At 41.8% G+C, this 15322-nt stretch overlaps 1 protein-coding gene across 4 annotated transcripts in view; it reads left to right on the plus strand.

Annotated features, from left to right (window-relative positions):
- The window catches only part of MND1 (meiotic nuclear divisions 1), a 73055-nt gene that overhangs the window by 237 nt on the left and 57496 nt on the right, over positions 1-15322 (plus strand). For 3 of the 4 annotated variants that reach the window (XM_055276176.2, XM_055276179.2, XM_055276180.2), the window contains exons 2-3: positions 5203-5268; positions 12760-12817. In XM_055276176.2, the coding sequence (XP_055132151.1) occupies positions 5203-5268; positions 12760-12817 (124 nt within the window). Of the gene's footprint in view, positions 1-426; positions 629-5202; positions 5269-12759; positions 12818-15322 lie in introns of those variants that run through there. The other variant, XM_055276177.2, reaches the window with a different exon arrangement.

The raw sequence follows: 15322 nt of genomic DNA on the forward strand, positions 1-15322 counted from the left end.
GACCGGCTCTCGGCCTCACCGTGTAGGGACCTAGCCCGGCCCCGCCGCAGCCACTCCGCACTCTGCGGCGTTCCCCGCCGCTCCCGTCCGGAATCCCGAGGCGCGGATGCCGGCTGCACCCCGCGTGTGTCCCCAGGGCCCGTTCGGGCGGGTTAGGTTAGAACGCGGGAAGCGTTCGCGAACGTGACCCGAGAACCTCACCAACCCGGATTTATCTAAAAGACCACGGGGTCCTTGAAAACCTGGGCTCCCTACGCCTCCAGCTTCGGCCCCGCGTGGTGTAGCCCCCTCCATTAAGAATGGGGAGAGAAAGCGCAAGTGGGCGGGAGGGACTGCGGGGAGCGAACGTCTTGATCCCAAAGTGCACTCCTGGTTTGTCACCATTGAGTGGTTTTCTGTATTGTAATACGTAGAGCACATTCCAGAACTGCTCAGTTTCGAGTTACCTAATGGATCTTCACTGTGTGCCAATTAGTCGATTTCTGTGAAAACGCCCCGGTTTCTGCCAAAGGGCAGGAGTCGCTGCTCTTGTGCCGGGCGCTGCTGGTTGTGTAGGGCGCTGTTGCTTTTTTAAGGACGCTCTGCGCTGAATTAGGCTTCCTCGTACGTCATGATCGGTTAAGTCCCGGTAAGATTCCAGATCGGCTTTGTGAGCTTAACGTCTTTCTGCTCATCAAATCATTTTCATAAACCTTCAAAGTTTCATGCCGTTTTTTCTGCTTCAGTTGGCGAAGAATCAACATCTGGTTAAATGGATCTAAGATTTTAATATCTTCATTTACTTACGTGGCCGTTAAATGTTGCCGAGCTAAGGGGGGCGGGGTGGGACACCAGGATCCAGTTGTATGGTATTTATTTGAAGATACTTGTCCAGATGTAGTTATAAATGATAACGGCTTCTTTGTGGTTAAACTAACAACCCAGCCACCTGGGCGTAAAGTGCTCTAAGAAGCCAAACAGGACTACAGTTAAAACAAATCTGTTAGCAGTGCCCTTCTATGTTACCATTTTTCTCTGCAGAGTTGCTGGCCTCGTATAACTGACTTGGAGAACTGTGTAGCTCAAACGCGCGTTGTCCTTTTACCTAATCTATCTCTCTACACATGAATCACCTGCTAATAAAATGTGTTAACTCTTCAGAAGCTTACCTCTGATAATAGAGAATCCTTTTAAAATATTAAAGCTTTTGATGTGGACTTCCTATTTTTTAATATGTGATCAAGAAATAAATTTAGTGTTGGTCAGAGGTAAACTTTTGATTGATTATGAATTAATAGCTGTTCTCATTTGGTCAGGCATCCTAAGTAAACAGAGTTCAGGCAGTTTTTGAAATTGGAGAAGTGCAGTGCTGAACTCTGAGAGCAGCAGTGACGTCTACTTAATAAGTCTTCATAATTTTATCGTAATTGATTAGTAGGGCTGGCTGTAGGAATTTCATAACTTCTAATTGAGAAGGTTCCTCAGATAACATGATTTTTTAAGTGGTTTAAAATACTTCCAGAAAGCTTCATAGTTCTTGAGTCAGGTTTTGAGTCTCCTTACTTAATAATTTGAATGCATCTCTAACTTATACTATCAGGTTTTTCCTAGTCTTAATTAAATATTAAATAAATCCTCATTGGTTTTTGAGAAGTTTCTAAATATGAGTATTAATATGGCATCTTTTTACATTAGTTGTTTTAATTCTGGCTATGATACTCCTACTGTGGTTAATAATAGAAATTATTTCTAGTCATAAAAGAGACTGATGAATAAATCAGCCTGAAAACAATGTAAATGGATGATACAGCTCATCCACATTTCTTGAGTAACTTTCATAGCTGCTGAGCTGAGTGTTGAGAGCTTTCCTAAAACTGGGTACCCCAGGACACTAGATTCTCCTCATTGCCTGCCTCTGGGGGGCAGATTCTTGTGGAGTGCAAGGAGCTGTTTCGAATATCAAAATGTTAGGAGTCTTTCCTAACACTTCAGGATCTGCTTTCTGCTAGTGCAGCCACAGACTGAAGTTCTAAAGGGATTCCCACTGCCCCACAGCGCCCTTGACATGGCCTTCAGATTCTGGGCTGACAAAAGTAGGATTCTCAACCCTGGGGCACAATTAAAAAATATGTTGGAGAGGATTTTTAAAATATGTTGGAGGATTTAAAAAATATGTTGCCCAGGTCCCATTCCAGAGATTCTGATTCCATTCATTTGAGATGAGCCTGGGCATGGGTATTTTTTAAAAACTCCTGAGGTGATTCTAATGTATGGCAGTTTAGGACCTATTGGACTAGAAAAATATGTTGAAGGAGTCTTCTAACTGTTATGAATTTCATGCTTGATTTATCAGATACTGCAGAGGCGAGAATGAAGGGAGGCAAATAGAGCAGTCCTGGACCCTAGCTCTCAGCCCTAGGTTTAGTGAGCAGGTCTGTATGGGTTCCTGAAGTTTGCTTACCTGAAATTGCTCTGATTTATCTCTCCAAGCCAGGCAGTACATGGTGTCACTGAATTCACTACGATTAATTCACCTGTTATCATATCTATGGGAGTATGGTAGGTGTTGGGGGGCTTAGGAGCCTGAGCAGCCTCAAATTTTAAAGTTGGGGGCTTTAGATACATGGTCCTAAAATTAAGAGCTTTATGTCTCCTCTGTCTAACTTGGCACTAAGCCCTGGAACGGCAAAGGCAGTTCATGTTCTGAAGAAGTTTTTCAGTGTGCTGAGAGAGACAAGTAAACATCTTTTCAATGTAGTGAGTGATTTGATGAAGGTGTGTTCTGGGAATACATGCTTAGCCTGTGAACTCAGGGAAGTTCTGGAGGGAGAGTGCCTAAACTAAGCCTTGGGAGATGTTTTGGAGTTTTGACTAGGCAAGAAGTGAGGATGTTCTAGGTGGAGGAACATTTTTTTAAGGATGGAAATGAGAGCATTCTTCCAGTAGATAATTACAAGCTGTTTTTGTATTACAAGTTGCTTAGGTCTCCATACTGTTAACGGCAAAATTTGAGGTGGGGTGTGGTGGAAGAGGCTATAAAAGCTAGGTTGGGGTTAGGTGATAAAGGGCCTTGTATATCATACTGGGGTACTCAGATACATCTGGATGTCTGGGAGCCACTGGAGGGTTTTGAGCAAGGGGTGGGGGAAAGGTCTTATTTACGCTTTCCCAGTGCGGAATGTGAACATAGAGGGTGAGTCAAAGTGTGGTTAGGGGACTTGGAGGTATATTGCAGGAGATAGATGATGAAGGCCTGAATGAGGCAGTGGTAGTAGAGATAGAACAGACAGGACAGATAAGAGAAATAATTAAATGCTGAAACTGGCAGAACTTGGTGATTGGTTGGATGTGAGATAAGAGAGGTGAAGGTACCTAGGATGACTGTCAGGCTTCTGGCTTGGGTCACGAGATAGTATCTGAGACTCAAGGTCTAGAACAGCAAGTTTGTGGGGAGTAGGTATGAGAGAGGAAGAGTTCAGTTTAGACTGATGGAGTTGAAGTTTGTCCAGCAGGCGGGTAGCTGCATGAGACTGAAGCTCAGGAGCACACCCAGGGGTAAATGTAAAGATTTGAGGTCTCAGCATCAGTGTTAATTAAAACCATGAAAGCAAATGAAATCAAAGATAAGATATTAGGAGATGGGATCAGTAGTCAAACCCAGCAGAAAACCAGTGTTTGAGAGTGGACCGAGGAAGAAGAGAAAAATATAAACTTTAAGCTATTTATTTACCCATATTACTCATCAAGAAACACCTGATCATTTTATTCCTGTGGGAATGAGTTAGTGGGTTTTTTTTTTTTTTTTTTTTTTTTGGGCTTTTGTTTTGTTTTGTTTTGTTTTGTTTTGTTTTGTTTTGAGACAGTGTCTTGCTTTGTTACCCAGGCTGGTCTCAAACTCCCAGCCTCAAGTGATCCTCCAGCCTCAGCCTCCCAAAGTGCTGGGATTACAGGTGTGAGCCACTGCCCAGCCAAGTTAGTGGGTTTCTAGGTTTTACAAGAATTAAGACTCACTCACTCCAGTATGTAGCCAGAATGGCAATTCCAAATCCTTGTCTTCACTTATGTAAACTCAGGTTTTCTGATGACGTTTTTGGTTGGATGGGGCAGTCTTTAACTGTTGTTTTATGTCTGCTTTTTAAGCAAACAATTTATGTTCCTTTATAATCTCCTACAATTTTTGAGAAAGATGCAGATCACATAAATATTAGTGTGGAATTTTTTATTAGAGAACTGGAGGTGACAGTTCTCACTGTTTTTTTTTTTTTTTTTTTTGTAAACCTTTGGTTTGGAAGAAATTTGGCTCCTTTCTCTTTTAACTTAAGATTTAGCTTTATATATTCTATATACAACATATTGTAAAATTTATTATTAACATATATTTCAGCTACATATTGTCTTAATTTCAAATTGGCTAAAGGGTATTACAGAAGAATAACCTGAGTGGGCTTCCGTTTTCTACTTGGATAGGCCTTTCCTCCTTCCATCTTGTCTTCCACATTGCTGCTATAATTAACTTAACTAAAATGCAACTCTAATCTTGTCACTAGTCTGCTTTAGAAATTACTCAGCAGCTCCTCATTGTCTAGAATGAAGTCCACTGTCAGCTGGACAGTCAGCTTTCCATAACCTGACCCCACACCTTTCTCATCCCATCTGCTACTGCCGCTACATACTTCATACAATAACTATCCCCCACTGCTTATCTTTCTGGGGAATTCCATGTACTTCCATAACATTGTGCCTGTGTGTGGTCTCCCCAAGATGTGCTTCTAACCATTTATCAATTTGCCAAAATCCTTTTAATCTCTGTCCTTAGGTAACCCTTCTTCCTCTGCATGGTGGAATTCATTGTGTTCTGGGTATTTATGTAACAATTGGTGCATGTAGCTGTTCATTAGCTATAAATAGTTGCATCTATATATTTTCTCTGAGAGATTGTAAGCCTTTGGAAGGTCAATACAGTGGCTTATCATTGGTTTACTTTATAAATACCGAATTTCTACAAAATGCCAGGCTCTATCTCAATTTACAGTTACCATCTTGGCAGCACCTACCACAGTGGTTGGCAGATAGTAATTAAAATGAGTCTTTAGGTCTGACTTTGAGAATATCAAACCTGTTGGTATCAGATAAGCCCATGCATAAAATTTCAAATGTTGCAAATCCAGTTGTTTTCAAAATGTGTTTAAAAGCATTGTTTACTTTTTAATTTTTTTGTTTTAGTCAAAGAAAAAAGGTCTGAGTGCAGAAGAAAAGAGAACTCGCATGATGGAAATATTTTTTGAAACAGTAAGTCATTTTCTTTAACACTTACGATTTTGTGTAATTTTCATCTTAAGTATATGTCATCCAATGTTAACTGTCCCCTCTTTGTTAAACATCAACACTGATCAATTTCTTGAAGAATGGGTAAGATTCTGCAAATATTTGTGGTTCCTGTGAGTTATGGAGTGTGAAAAACCATATCGCACTGTTGATAGAGTCTCTTTCACCCAAGCAGTCCTGCATACTGGCACTAGAATCTTCTGATGCGTATATTTGATTGTCTCCTCTTTCTGCCTGAAAAATAATAATGATGAAAGCCCACATCTCCTGAGTGCTGCCTAGGTGCCAACCAGTCCTGGATCTCAAACAATAGAAGCCATAATTCCAGGATTCAAACCAGGGAGGATCATTTGATTTCAGAGGGAGTACCAAATACTATGTCTTTACATTTTAAGTCTGTCTATAGTGTAACACATAGTCGATGGTACACAGGCCTCCATTTATTCCAGATATGTGTGCCTGCCACCAACAGGAAATATGTTTAAAATTTCATCTCCTAAGTGACAGAGCCAGAGTTCAAACCCAGGTACCTGGCTCTAGAGCCTACTGACTCATGGCTTTACCCTGTTACTGGAAGGCTTTTCTTTGTCTTCAGGTTAAAGGCCACATAAATCTTTGACCTAAAAAAACACCGATTTCATATGGCTTGGCAGGACCTGCAAAGCCTAGTTGGCCCCAGTCTACTGGCTATTTTCATCATATACAAATGTGAAGAAGATGGGGAAAAGTGGTAAAAGTGAATATTAAATTGATAAAATCCCTTTTCACTTTAAGGCGGATTCTTAGTAAAAAAAAAAAAAAAAAAAAAAGCAAAATACATGGGATTTGCCCACTAAGTATAATCTTATTGTTCTTAAAGTCATTGGCAATTCAGAACAGGGTATCATATTATGATGATGATATGGTTATGAAGATAAATTGGTGAAGTCTCTGTGAAAATTATAGCAATTCTTCTGCTGAGTTGAAATATTTTTCCTATGGTCTCAGCAAGAAAAGTAGGTTTAATTCCTTCAAGACAGTAGAAAGCTGAGGAGAGTGGTTGGGGAAATTATTTTGTCATTTACAATATTATTAATTATCTCAAATATAAAAATTGGCTGTTTCTAACCGAAAAATTTTAAACCTTGTCCTCAGTAACATCAAAACATGAAAGACTCTGAGGATCAGCAGTTTAAGGAAGTTCAGTAATTAGTGAGGTTTTCCATAAAGCTGGGAATTAATTGTACTGATTGATTTATTTAATATATTCCTGTTTCTTTTTTTCATTATAGCCTAATCAGTTGCTGCTCATTTAGTCTATCAGTTTTTTGACAGAATTGAAAAGTATAAGAGATTTGGGAAAAGTAATGGAGGCCCTTTCATTTGTTCTTTCATGAATGGGATATGGTATATCCGGGATCCAGACTGATGTCCAAAGTTGATAAATATTAGATTTGCTTCAGCATCTCAAAGCAAATCACCAATAATGGTGCAGAGTGAAAAGCATGGATTCTGGAATTCAGATTCAGGAATCTGGATTCTAATTTCGTTGTTGCAATTGGCAAGTAAAAATTCCAACAAAATCAAATATGGCTACTCAAGGATTTGTTACAGAATTTGATTTTCTTTTTTTTTTTTAATTAATTTTTTTTTGCACACAAAACAATAAACATTTTCTAAAAATACATACAAACAAAAAGATGCGTATCAAACATATTAGGAAGGTTGCACTTGGGAAGACGGGGAATAGAAATGGGGAGTGGGAATTAAAATAAATGAGAGAGGGACTTTATATGGATCAGTGATAATAACTCAATCCTCTATTTGACAAAGAAGAAGGAGAAGGAAGAGGAAGAAAAAGAAAGTGGGATAAAGGATCAGAAAGGGAGGAAAATAGAAAAAATTAGAGTATGACTCCAGGGTAGACCTGTTTTGTTGTCACTGAGTTGGTTGGTTGGTTTGTCTGTTGTATTTTTCATATGTTTTGCCATGTTGGCCAGACTGGTCTCGAACTCCTAGCCTGAAGTGATCAACCCGCCTCGGCCCCCCAGAGTGCCGGGACCACAGGCGTGAGCCACCACGTCCAGCCCCCACATTGCTTCTGGCCTCCGTGGTAGACCACCCAGACGGGGCGGTCGGGCAGAGGTGCTCCCCACATCCCAGACGGGGCGGCTGGGCAGAGGCGCTCCTCACTTCCCAGACGGGGCGGCCGGGCAGAGACGCTCCTCACTTCTACCCAGACGGGGTGGCCGGGCAGAGGCGCTCCTCACTTCTTCCCAGACGGGGCGGCCGGGCAGAGGCGCTCCTCACTTCCCAGACGATGGGCGGCCGGGCAGAGGCGCTCCTCACTTCCCAGACGATGGGCGGCCGGGCAGAGGCGCTCCTCACTTCCCAGACGATGGGCGGCCGGGCAGAGGCGCTCCTCACTTCCCAGACGATGGGCGGCCGGGCCGAGGCGCTCCTCACTTCCCAGACAATAGGTGGCCGGGCACAGGCGCTCCTCACTTCCCAGACGATGGGTGGCCGGGCACAGGCGCTCCTCACTTCCCAGACGATGGGTGGCCGGGCACAGGCGCTCCTCACTTCCCAGACGATGGGTGGCCGGGCAGAGGCGCTCCTCACTTCTTCCCAAACGGGGCGGCCGGGCAGAGGCGCTCACTTCTTCCCGGACGGGGCGCCTGGGCAGAGGCGCTCCTCACTTCTTCCCAGACGGGGCGGCCGGGCAGAGGCGCTCCTCACTTCCCAGACGGGGTGGCCGGGCAGAGGCGCTCCTCACTACTTCCCAGACGGGGCGGCCAGGCAGAGGCGCTCCTCACTTCCCAGACGGGGCGGCCGGGCAGAGGCGCTTCTCACTTCCCAGACGACGGGTGGCCGGGCACAGGCGCTCCTCACTTCCCAGACGACGGGTGGCCGGGCAGAGGCGCTCCTCACTTCCCAGACGATGGGTGGCTGGGCAGAGGTGCTCCCCACTTCCCAGACGGGGCGGCCGGGCAGAGGCGCTTCTCACTTCCCAGACGACGGGTGGCCGGGCACAGGCGCTCCTCACTTCCCAGACGACGGGTGGCCGGGCAGAGGCACTCCTCACTTCCCAGACGATGGGTGGCCGGGCAGAGGTGCTCCCCACTTCCCAGACGGGGCGGCCGGGCAGAGGGGCGGGCGAGCAGAGACGCTCCCCACCTCCCAGACGGGGCGGCGGCCGGGCAGGGGCTGCAATCCCAGCACCCTGGGACGCCAAGGCAGGCGGCTGGGAGGCAGAGGCTGCAGCGAGCCAAGACCACGCCACCGCACTCCAGCCCGGGCCACACCGAGCACCAAGTGAGCGAGACTCCGTCTGCAGTCCCAGCACCTCGGGAGGCCGAGGCGGGCAGAGCACTCGGGGTCAGGAGCTGGAGAGCAGCGTGGCCAACATGGCGAAACCGCGCCTGCAGCCAAAGGAGAAAAAGCAGGCAGCGGTGTTGGCGCACGCTGGCAATCCCAGGCAGCGCGCGCGTGGGGCGGCGCAGCAGCGAGCCGAGTAGATTGCAGCCTGGGCCACAGAGGGAAAGGAAGGAAGGAAGGAAGGAAGGAAGCCAGAATTTGATTTTCTATAGATGTCAATAGTAGCCCCCTTTTCAAGACTTATGCCATGGGAAAATGGTTATAATTTAACGTTAAGTAGAAAATGTAGAATATAAAAAACAAGGCAGGATGACATTAACAATGGTAAGATACAGGTGGATTTTGTTTTACAGTCTTTTCTTTGTTACCTATAGTGAACAAATATTACCTTTTTAATCAAATTAGAAAATCAACTAATGAAGCAGCCTATACTATATTGCTTCTAATCATAAGTGGGCCGTCTGTGAGGTTTTGGAAACCTTTTAAAAACACAGTCGTTGGTAATAATGACAACTCATAGAGAGGGTAAGAACCTTCAGGGACTGTTTGAGGCACAAAATAGGCCACCAATAAATGTTTTGAGCTTTTTAAAAAATTACTTCAGCAAACACTTAAATGAGTAGCTTTCCATTGGCACACAGATCTCTGGAATGGCCATGCTTATGCCCAGATAATTTAATATAAATATATAAATGGAGAAAAAGAGATATAGACATGATCATGTATGGATGGATATATGTGTGTGTGTGTGTGTGTGTGTGTGTGTGTGTGTGTGTGGGTTTTGGAGCTGCTAATGTAATAAATTCTTTGCCCGTTGCACTTAGGAAGAACATGAGAACAGTATAGCTCAGTAATTGAAAGCTTGCATCTGGAACCTGTTTAACTCAATAGCTTTGTGACCTTTGAGCAAGCTACTTGACCTCTCTATGTCTGTTTCTTCTTCTCTTAAAGATGATAATAGTACCCAGCTCACAGTGTTGGTATGGGGATTAAACAAGATAATATGATTAAACAATGCCCAGGTCGTAAGTGCTTTATTAAATGTTATCTAGGGCCAGGTGCCACGGCTCACACCTGTAATTCCAACATTTTGGGAGGCCAAGGCAGGAGGATCTGTTGAGCCCAAGAGTTTGAGGTTGTAGTGAGCCGTGATCACACTCTGTCACTCAGGCACTCTAGCCCAGGTAACAGAGTGAGACCCTATCTTTAAAAAAACAAAACAAAACAAAACAAAAAACAGAACGATATTATCTAGGATTATATGTCTTCCGTGGTATCTTACACATAGTTCTTTTTATGTTGTCTTCATCCCTCCTTGATTATCTCTGCTTAATGCTGGGGAGTCTAAGAACTAAGATTTACTTGAGATCATTTGCTCTGTCCACTTCAATGACCGCACTTCAGTTCTGAGGCTACTTCTTTCCAAGCCTGTTTATTTATACAGCAGCCCCATTGGGGCAGCCAGTACATCTGGAGCTCTTCCTTGGTGACTGCATTTAGGCAGATATCTCAATGGTTCATGTTCTTTTTCTAGGGAATTTAAAGTATTTGCAAAGAGGTTTGATTAACTGATGTTTCTAATGCATTAAAGACTTAAAGTCAGTAATTTATTACATGTTCCCTGAGATTCTATTGTGTTTAAATAATTTATTCCTCGATGAGCAAAAATTGATCTCATAATTGCACTAAGTTCAATGACTTAATATTTTCCTAAATTTACTCTTAGATGTAGTGAGATGACATTTTTCAACATTTTATTATGAAAGTTTTCAAACATACAGCAAAGATTAGTTTTTCGGTGAATACCCATATGCCTACCACCTAGATTCTACCATTCACATTTTATTCTACTGACTTTATCACATATATATATTCATCTATCCACTTCTTAATCTCTCCATCAACTCTTTTTTATGTACTTCAAAGGAGTTCTTTATATATGTATATCCTGAGTACCAGGCCTTTTTCAGGTGTATGTTTTGCGATTATTTTAATCTAGTTGGTATTTGTCATTTCATTTTCTTTACAGTGCCCTTGGATGAGTAGAAATTTTAAATTTTTATGAAGTATAATTTCTATCCAATTGCAATTGCCCTTTCAAGTTTTTTTTGGAAGAAACGTATCCCATTTTTTTCATAACAATAATCAAAATATTCCTGGGTTTTTTTGTTGTTGTTTTGTTTTGTCTCTTGCCCAGGCTGGAGTGCAGTGGTATGATCTTGGCTCACTGCAGCCTCCACCTCCCAGGTTCAAGCGCTTCTCGTGCCTCAGTCTCCCGAGTAGCTGGGATTACTGGTGCCCACCATAACGTCCAGCTAATTTCTGTATTTTTAGTAGAAACAGGATTTTGCCATGTTGGCCATGCTGGTCTCGAACTCCTGAGCTCAAATGATCCACCCGCCTGAGCGTCCCAAAGTGCTAGGATTACAGGCGTGAGCCACCATGCCCAGCCACAATATTTCTGTTCTAATTACTACATACTTTAGCTTTTTCAAATGATTTAACTTTTGTTATGCAAGTTCTTTTCACCACTTCAACCAAGGCTTATTAGCAGTAGAAAATAATATTGTAGACAGGTTTTTTTTTTTCTGGCCATAAGATTTAAATATTCTACACACATATCTTCCCTTAATGTTTTGCTTTGCATATGGTGGACATGCAACATGTATATGTGAATGATTGATAGGTAGCCATGAATTGTATAATTTCCCTATTGTTTAGGTATAGCTCTTCCACAAAACCTTAAATGTAAACAAATTTTGACAGTTGCCTGTTTCGCTTTTAGTTAGAACTGCTAAATCTGTGCAGTGTCATACATGTTAAGCAAAGCACTGTCTGTGTTTTCTTAAAGTGTCAGAAAAGGTAATTCGTTCCTGTTACCAAGTGATCCAGTATAACTAGGATGGTGGTTTTTTGTTATTGTTTTTTTTGTTTTGTTTTGTTTTGTTTTTTGAGACAGAGTCTTACTCTATACTCTTGCCCAGGCTGGAGTATAGTGGCATAGTCATAGCTTACTGCAGGCTCAACCTCTCGGGCTCAAGCGATTCTCCCACCTCAGCCTCCCATGTATCTAGGACTACAGGCACGCACTACCACACCCAGCTAATTTTTTTGATTTTGTAGAGACATGGTGCAAGAGTGGTCTCACTATGTTACCCAGGCCAGTCTCCAGCTCTTGGGCTCTAGCAGTCCTCCCAAAGTGGTGGGATTACAGACAGGAGGCACCGTGACTGGCCTATAACTAGTTTTTATACTTAAGTGGGAAGATTGTTCCTTATATTCCGATCTCCAAGAACTTTAAATAATTATATGCTGCTGGCCAAGCATGGTGGCTCATCTCTGTAATCCTAGCACTTTGGGAGGCTGAGATGGCAGGATTGCTTGAGTCCAGAAGTTCAAGACCAGCCTGGGCAAAATGATGAGAACCTGTCTCTAAAAAAATTTTTAAAAATTATCCAGGCATGGTGGTGCATGTCTGTAGTCCCAGCTACTCAGGAGGCTGAAGTGGGAGGATTGTTTGAGCCCTGGAGGTCAAGGCTGCAGTGAGCCATGATCATGCCACCGTACTCCCATCTGGGCGATAGAGTGAAACCATGTCTCAAAAAAAAAAAAATTGTATATATATGCAAATTGTAAATGTATGCAAAAATCTCTTCATTTTAAGTTCTATTGAGGGTATGGAATGAGATAAAGAGTTTCTTATAAGCTCTAAAATGCTTGATTCTATTATACTGTTCATTTCCAGGCCAATTTTTTAAATACAATTTTTCATGAACATAAAATTATGATGTATATATAAATATATAGTAGAACACGACAGGGTGACTATAGTTAACAATAATATATTGTATATTTTAAAATACTAAGAGTGGAATTGGAATGTTCCTAACACAAAGAAATGGTAAGTGTTTGAAGAGATGGATACCCTAATTACCACAATTTCATCATAACACATTGTATACCTATATCAAAATATCACACATACCCTGTAAATGTATACAACTATTATGTACCCATAATAAAAATTTTTAAAAAAGAATATATACATAGTAGAAAATAAATACTTGCTTTTCATTTTCTTTAAAACCCTTTAAACAGAAAGATGTATTTCAATTAAAAGACTTGGAGAAGATTGCTCCCAAAGAGAAAGGCATTAGTAAGTACCAAAGTTATACTGGAATGTTTTGGGAAATATACCGGGATGTTTTGGGAAATATCTTAATATTCATTAAGTCATCTTTTCTGCAACAGTCTTTCACTTTATGGAAAACCTAAATTTCTAGAGACAAAGAAATCATCACCATCCAAAGATAACCACTGTCATGTTGTCCTTTATTTTTCTGTATAATACATCCTGTATATTACATTTTGAATATATATCCCTGTCATTAAATATCCTTTTATAACATAAATGATTGTATAGTATCCCATTGCAATAAAAAAATACTTTTAAAAATCTAGTTGATAAGTTGGGTGATAGCACACACACCTGTAGTCCCAGCCACTCTGGAGGCTGAAGCAGGAGGATCACTTCAGCCCAGCTAGGCAACATAGCAAAATCCTGTCTTTAAAATAAAAATCCAGTTATTAGACTGGTTTCCAATTCTTTTGCTGTTGAAAACAATGTGTTGACAGGCATCCTTCTACATATCTATTATTATTTTGTTTGGCTGCATTTGTAAGGTGGAATTTCCCCATAAAAGATATGTATAAATCGGGCTGGGCGCGATGGCTCACGCCTGTAATCCCAGCACTTTGGGAGGCCGAGGCAGGTGGATCATGAGGTCAGGAGATCAAGACCATCCTGCCTACTGAAACCCCGTCTCTACTAAAAATACAAAAAAAATTAGCCGGGCGTGGTGGCGGGCGTCTGTAGTCCCAGCTACTCAGGAGGCTGAGGCAGGAGAATGGCGTGAACCCGGGAGGCAGAGCTTGCAGTGAACCGAGATCGCACCACTGCACTCCAGCCTGGGCGACAGAGCGAAACTCCATCTCAAAAAAAAAAAAAGATATGTATAAATCTGAAGTTTTAGATACAGATTGCCATTTAGATACAGTATTGCCACCCATACTGACAGTACCCATTCAAGTATCCTTGAATTCTTTATTGTATTTTTTAGTGTTTTTAATTTGGTAGTCAAGTCAAGTCTAATTGCTTTATTTTGGATTTCTTCAGTTATTAATGGGGTTGAACATTTTTCTCATATATTGGCCATGCATATTTTATTTATTTATTTATTTATTTGAGACAGAGTCTACTCTGTCACCCAGGCTGGAGCGCAGTGGTGCAGTCCTGGCATACTGCAACCTTTGTCTCCCAGGTTCAAGCGATTCTCCTGCCTCAGCCTCATGAGTAGCTGGGATTACAAGCTCCTGCCACCAAGCCCAGCTAATTTTTGTATTTTTAGTAGAGACGGGGATTTGCCATGTTGGCCATGCTGGTGTCAAACCCCTGACCTCAAATGATCTACATGCCTTGGCCTCCCAAAGTGCTGGGATTACAGGCGTGAGCCACCATGCATATTTTATAGATGCACATTGATGTATTTTTTCTGTGTCTTTTGTTGTGTTGTTTCAAAATGAAAAAACCTCTTTTACTGTGACTATACATACAAGTGAAACTAATCACTGAGAGTCCTTCACACTTTTATGTACACCACACAATTATTCTCTTAACAGTCATCAATGAACAGTTGGTTCTGCTACTTCTTAAAGATACGCAAATTTCTTAAGTTTAAATGCACAGTTGACCCTTGAGGAACACCTGTGTTGTTCAAGATTGGGATACCAATCCCCCACACAATTGAAAATCTGCATGTAACTTTTGACTCCCCCAGTCAAAACTACTGATAGCCTGCTGTTGACGGGAAGCCATACCATGTATTTACTATTCATTAAGTGGCAGTGGATCATCATAAAGGTCTTCATCCTTGTCATCTTACGTTGAGTAGGCTGAGGAGGAGGAGGAAGTGGTGTTGCTGTCTCAGGTGGCAGAAAATCCATGTATATAACTGGACCCATGCAGTTCGAACCTGTACTGTTCAAGGGTCAACTATACAATATTAATTACACCAGTGTCCTAATGTCCCCAAATTGTAGGTAATGGAATCTCAACTGTATCTTGAAGGATCAAAAACCAAAAACAAAATTCAATCCAGTCTACAAGATGGAAAAATTTATTGTATTAACTAAATTCCTTTTCTTCTTACCTATTTTCCCTCCCAGTTATTGACAATTTTTTTCTACAGTATAAGATGATAGCCAAATTACCCAACATCTTTTTTAAAAAAGAAACATTATTTAGAAAAGGAAAAGATACCATATAGCAACAGACTATGAGTGTTAACACTATTAAAATTATTTACTAAGCACTGATGCTAGTATCTTCTATTACTACATAATCTATTGGGAGAGAAAAACTTGCATTTCTGTAGTTTTGTTTTACTTTTTCAAAGGCTTCTCACAAGTAACATTTTATTGACATTACCGCTGTGCACCAAAGTAGGTATGGAAATGATCATATCTAATAGATTTTTTAAATTAGGCATAAAGAACAATTTGCCCTAGAGTCATCCAGGGTTACTGCTAAGAGTTAGGATTAGAACTCAGGTCCTGTTCTTAATCCTGTATATTACCTGTTTTCCCCTAAGCTCCTGTATAA

This window comes from Symphalangus syndactylus, chromosome 4 (assembly GCF_028878055.3).
Source record: "Symphalangus syndactylus isolate Jambi chromosome 4, NHGRI_mSymSyn1-v2.1_pri, whole genome shotgun sequence".
Taxonomy (NCBI): Eukaryota; Metazoa; Chordata; class Mammalia; order Primates; family Hylobatidae; genus Symphalangus; species Symphalangus syndactylus.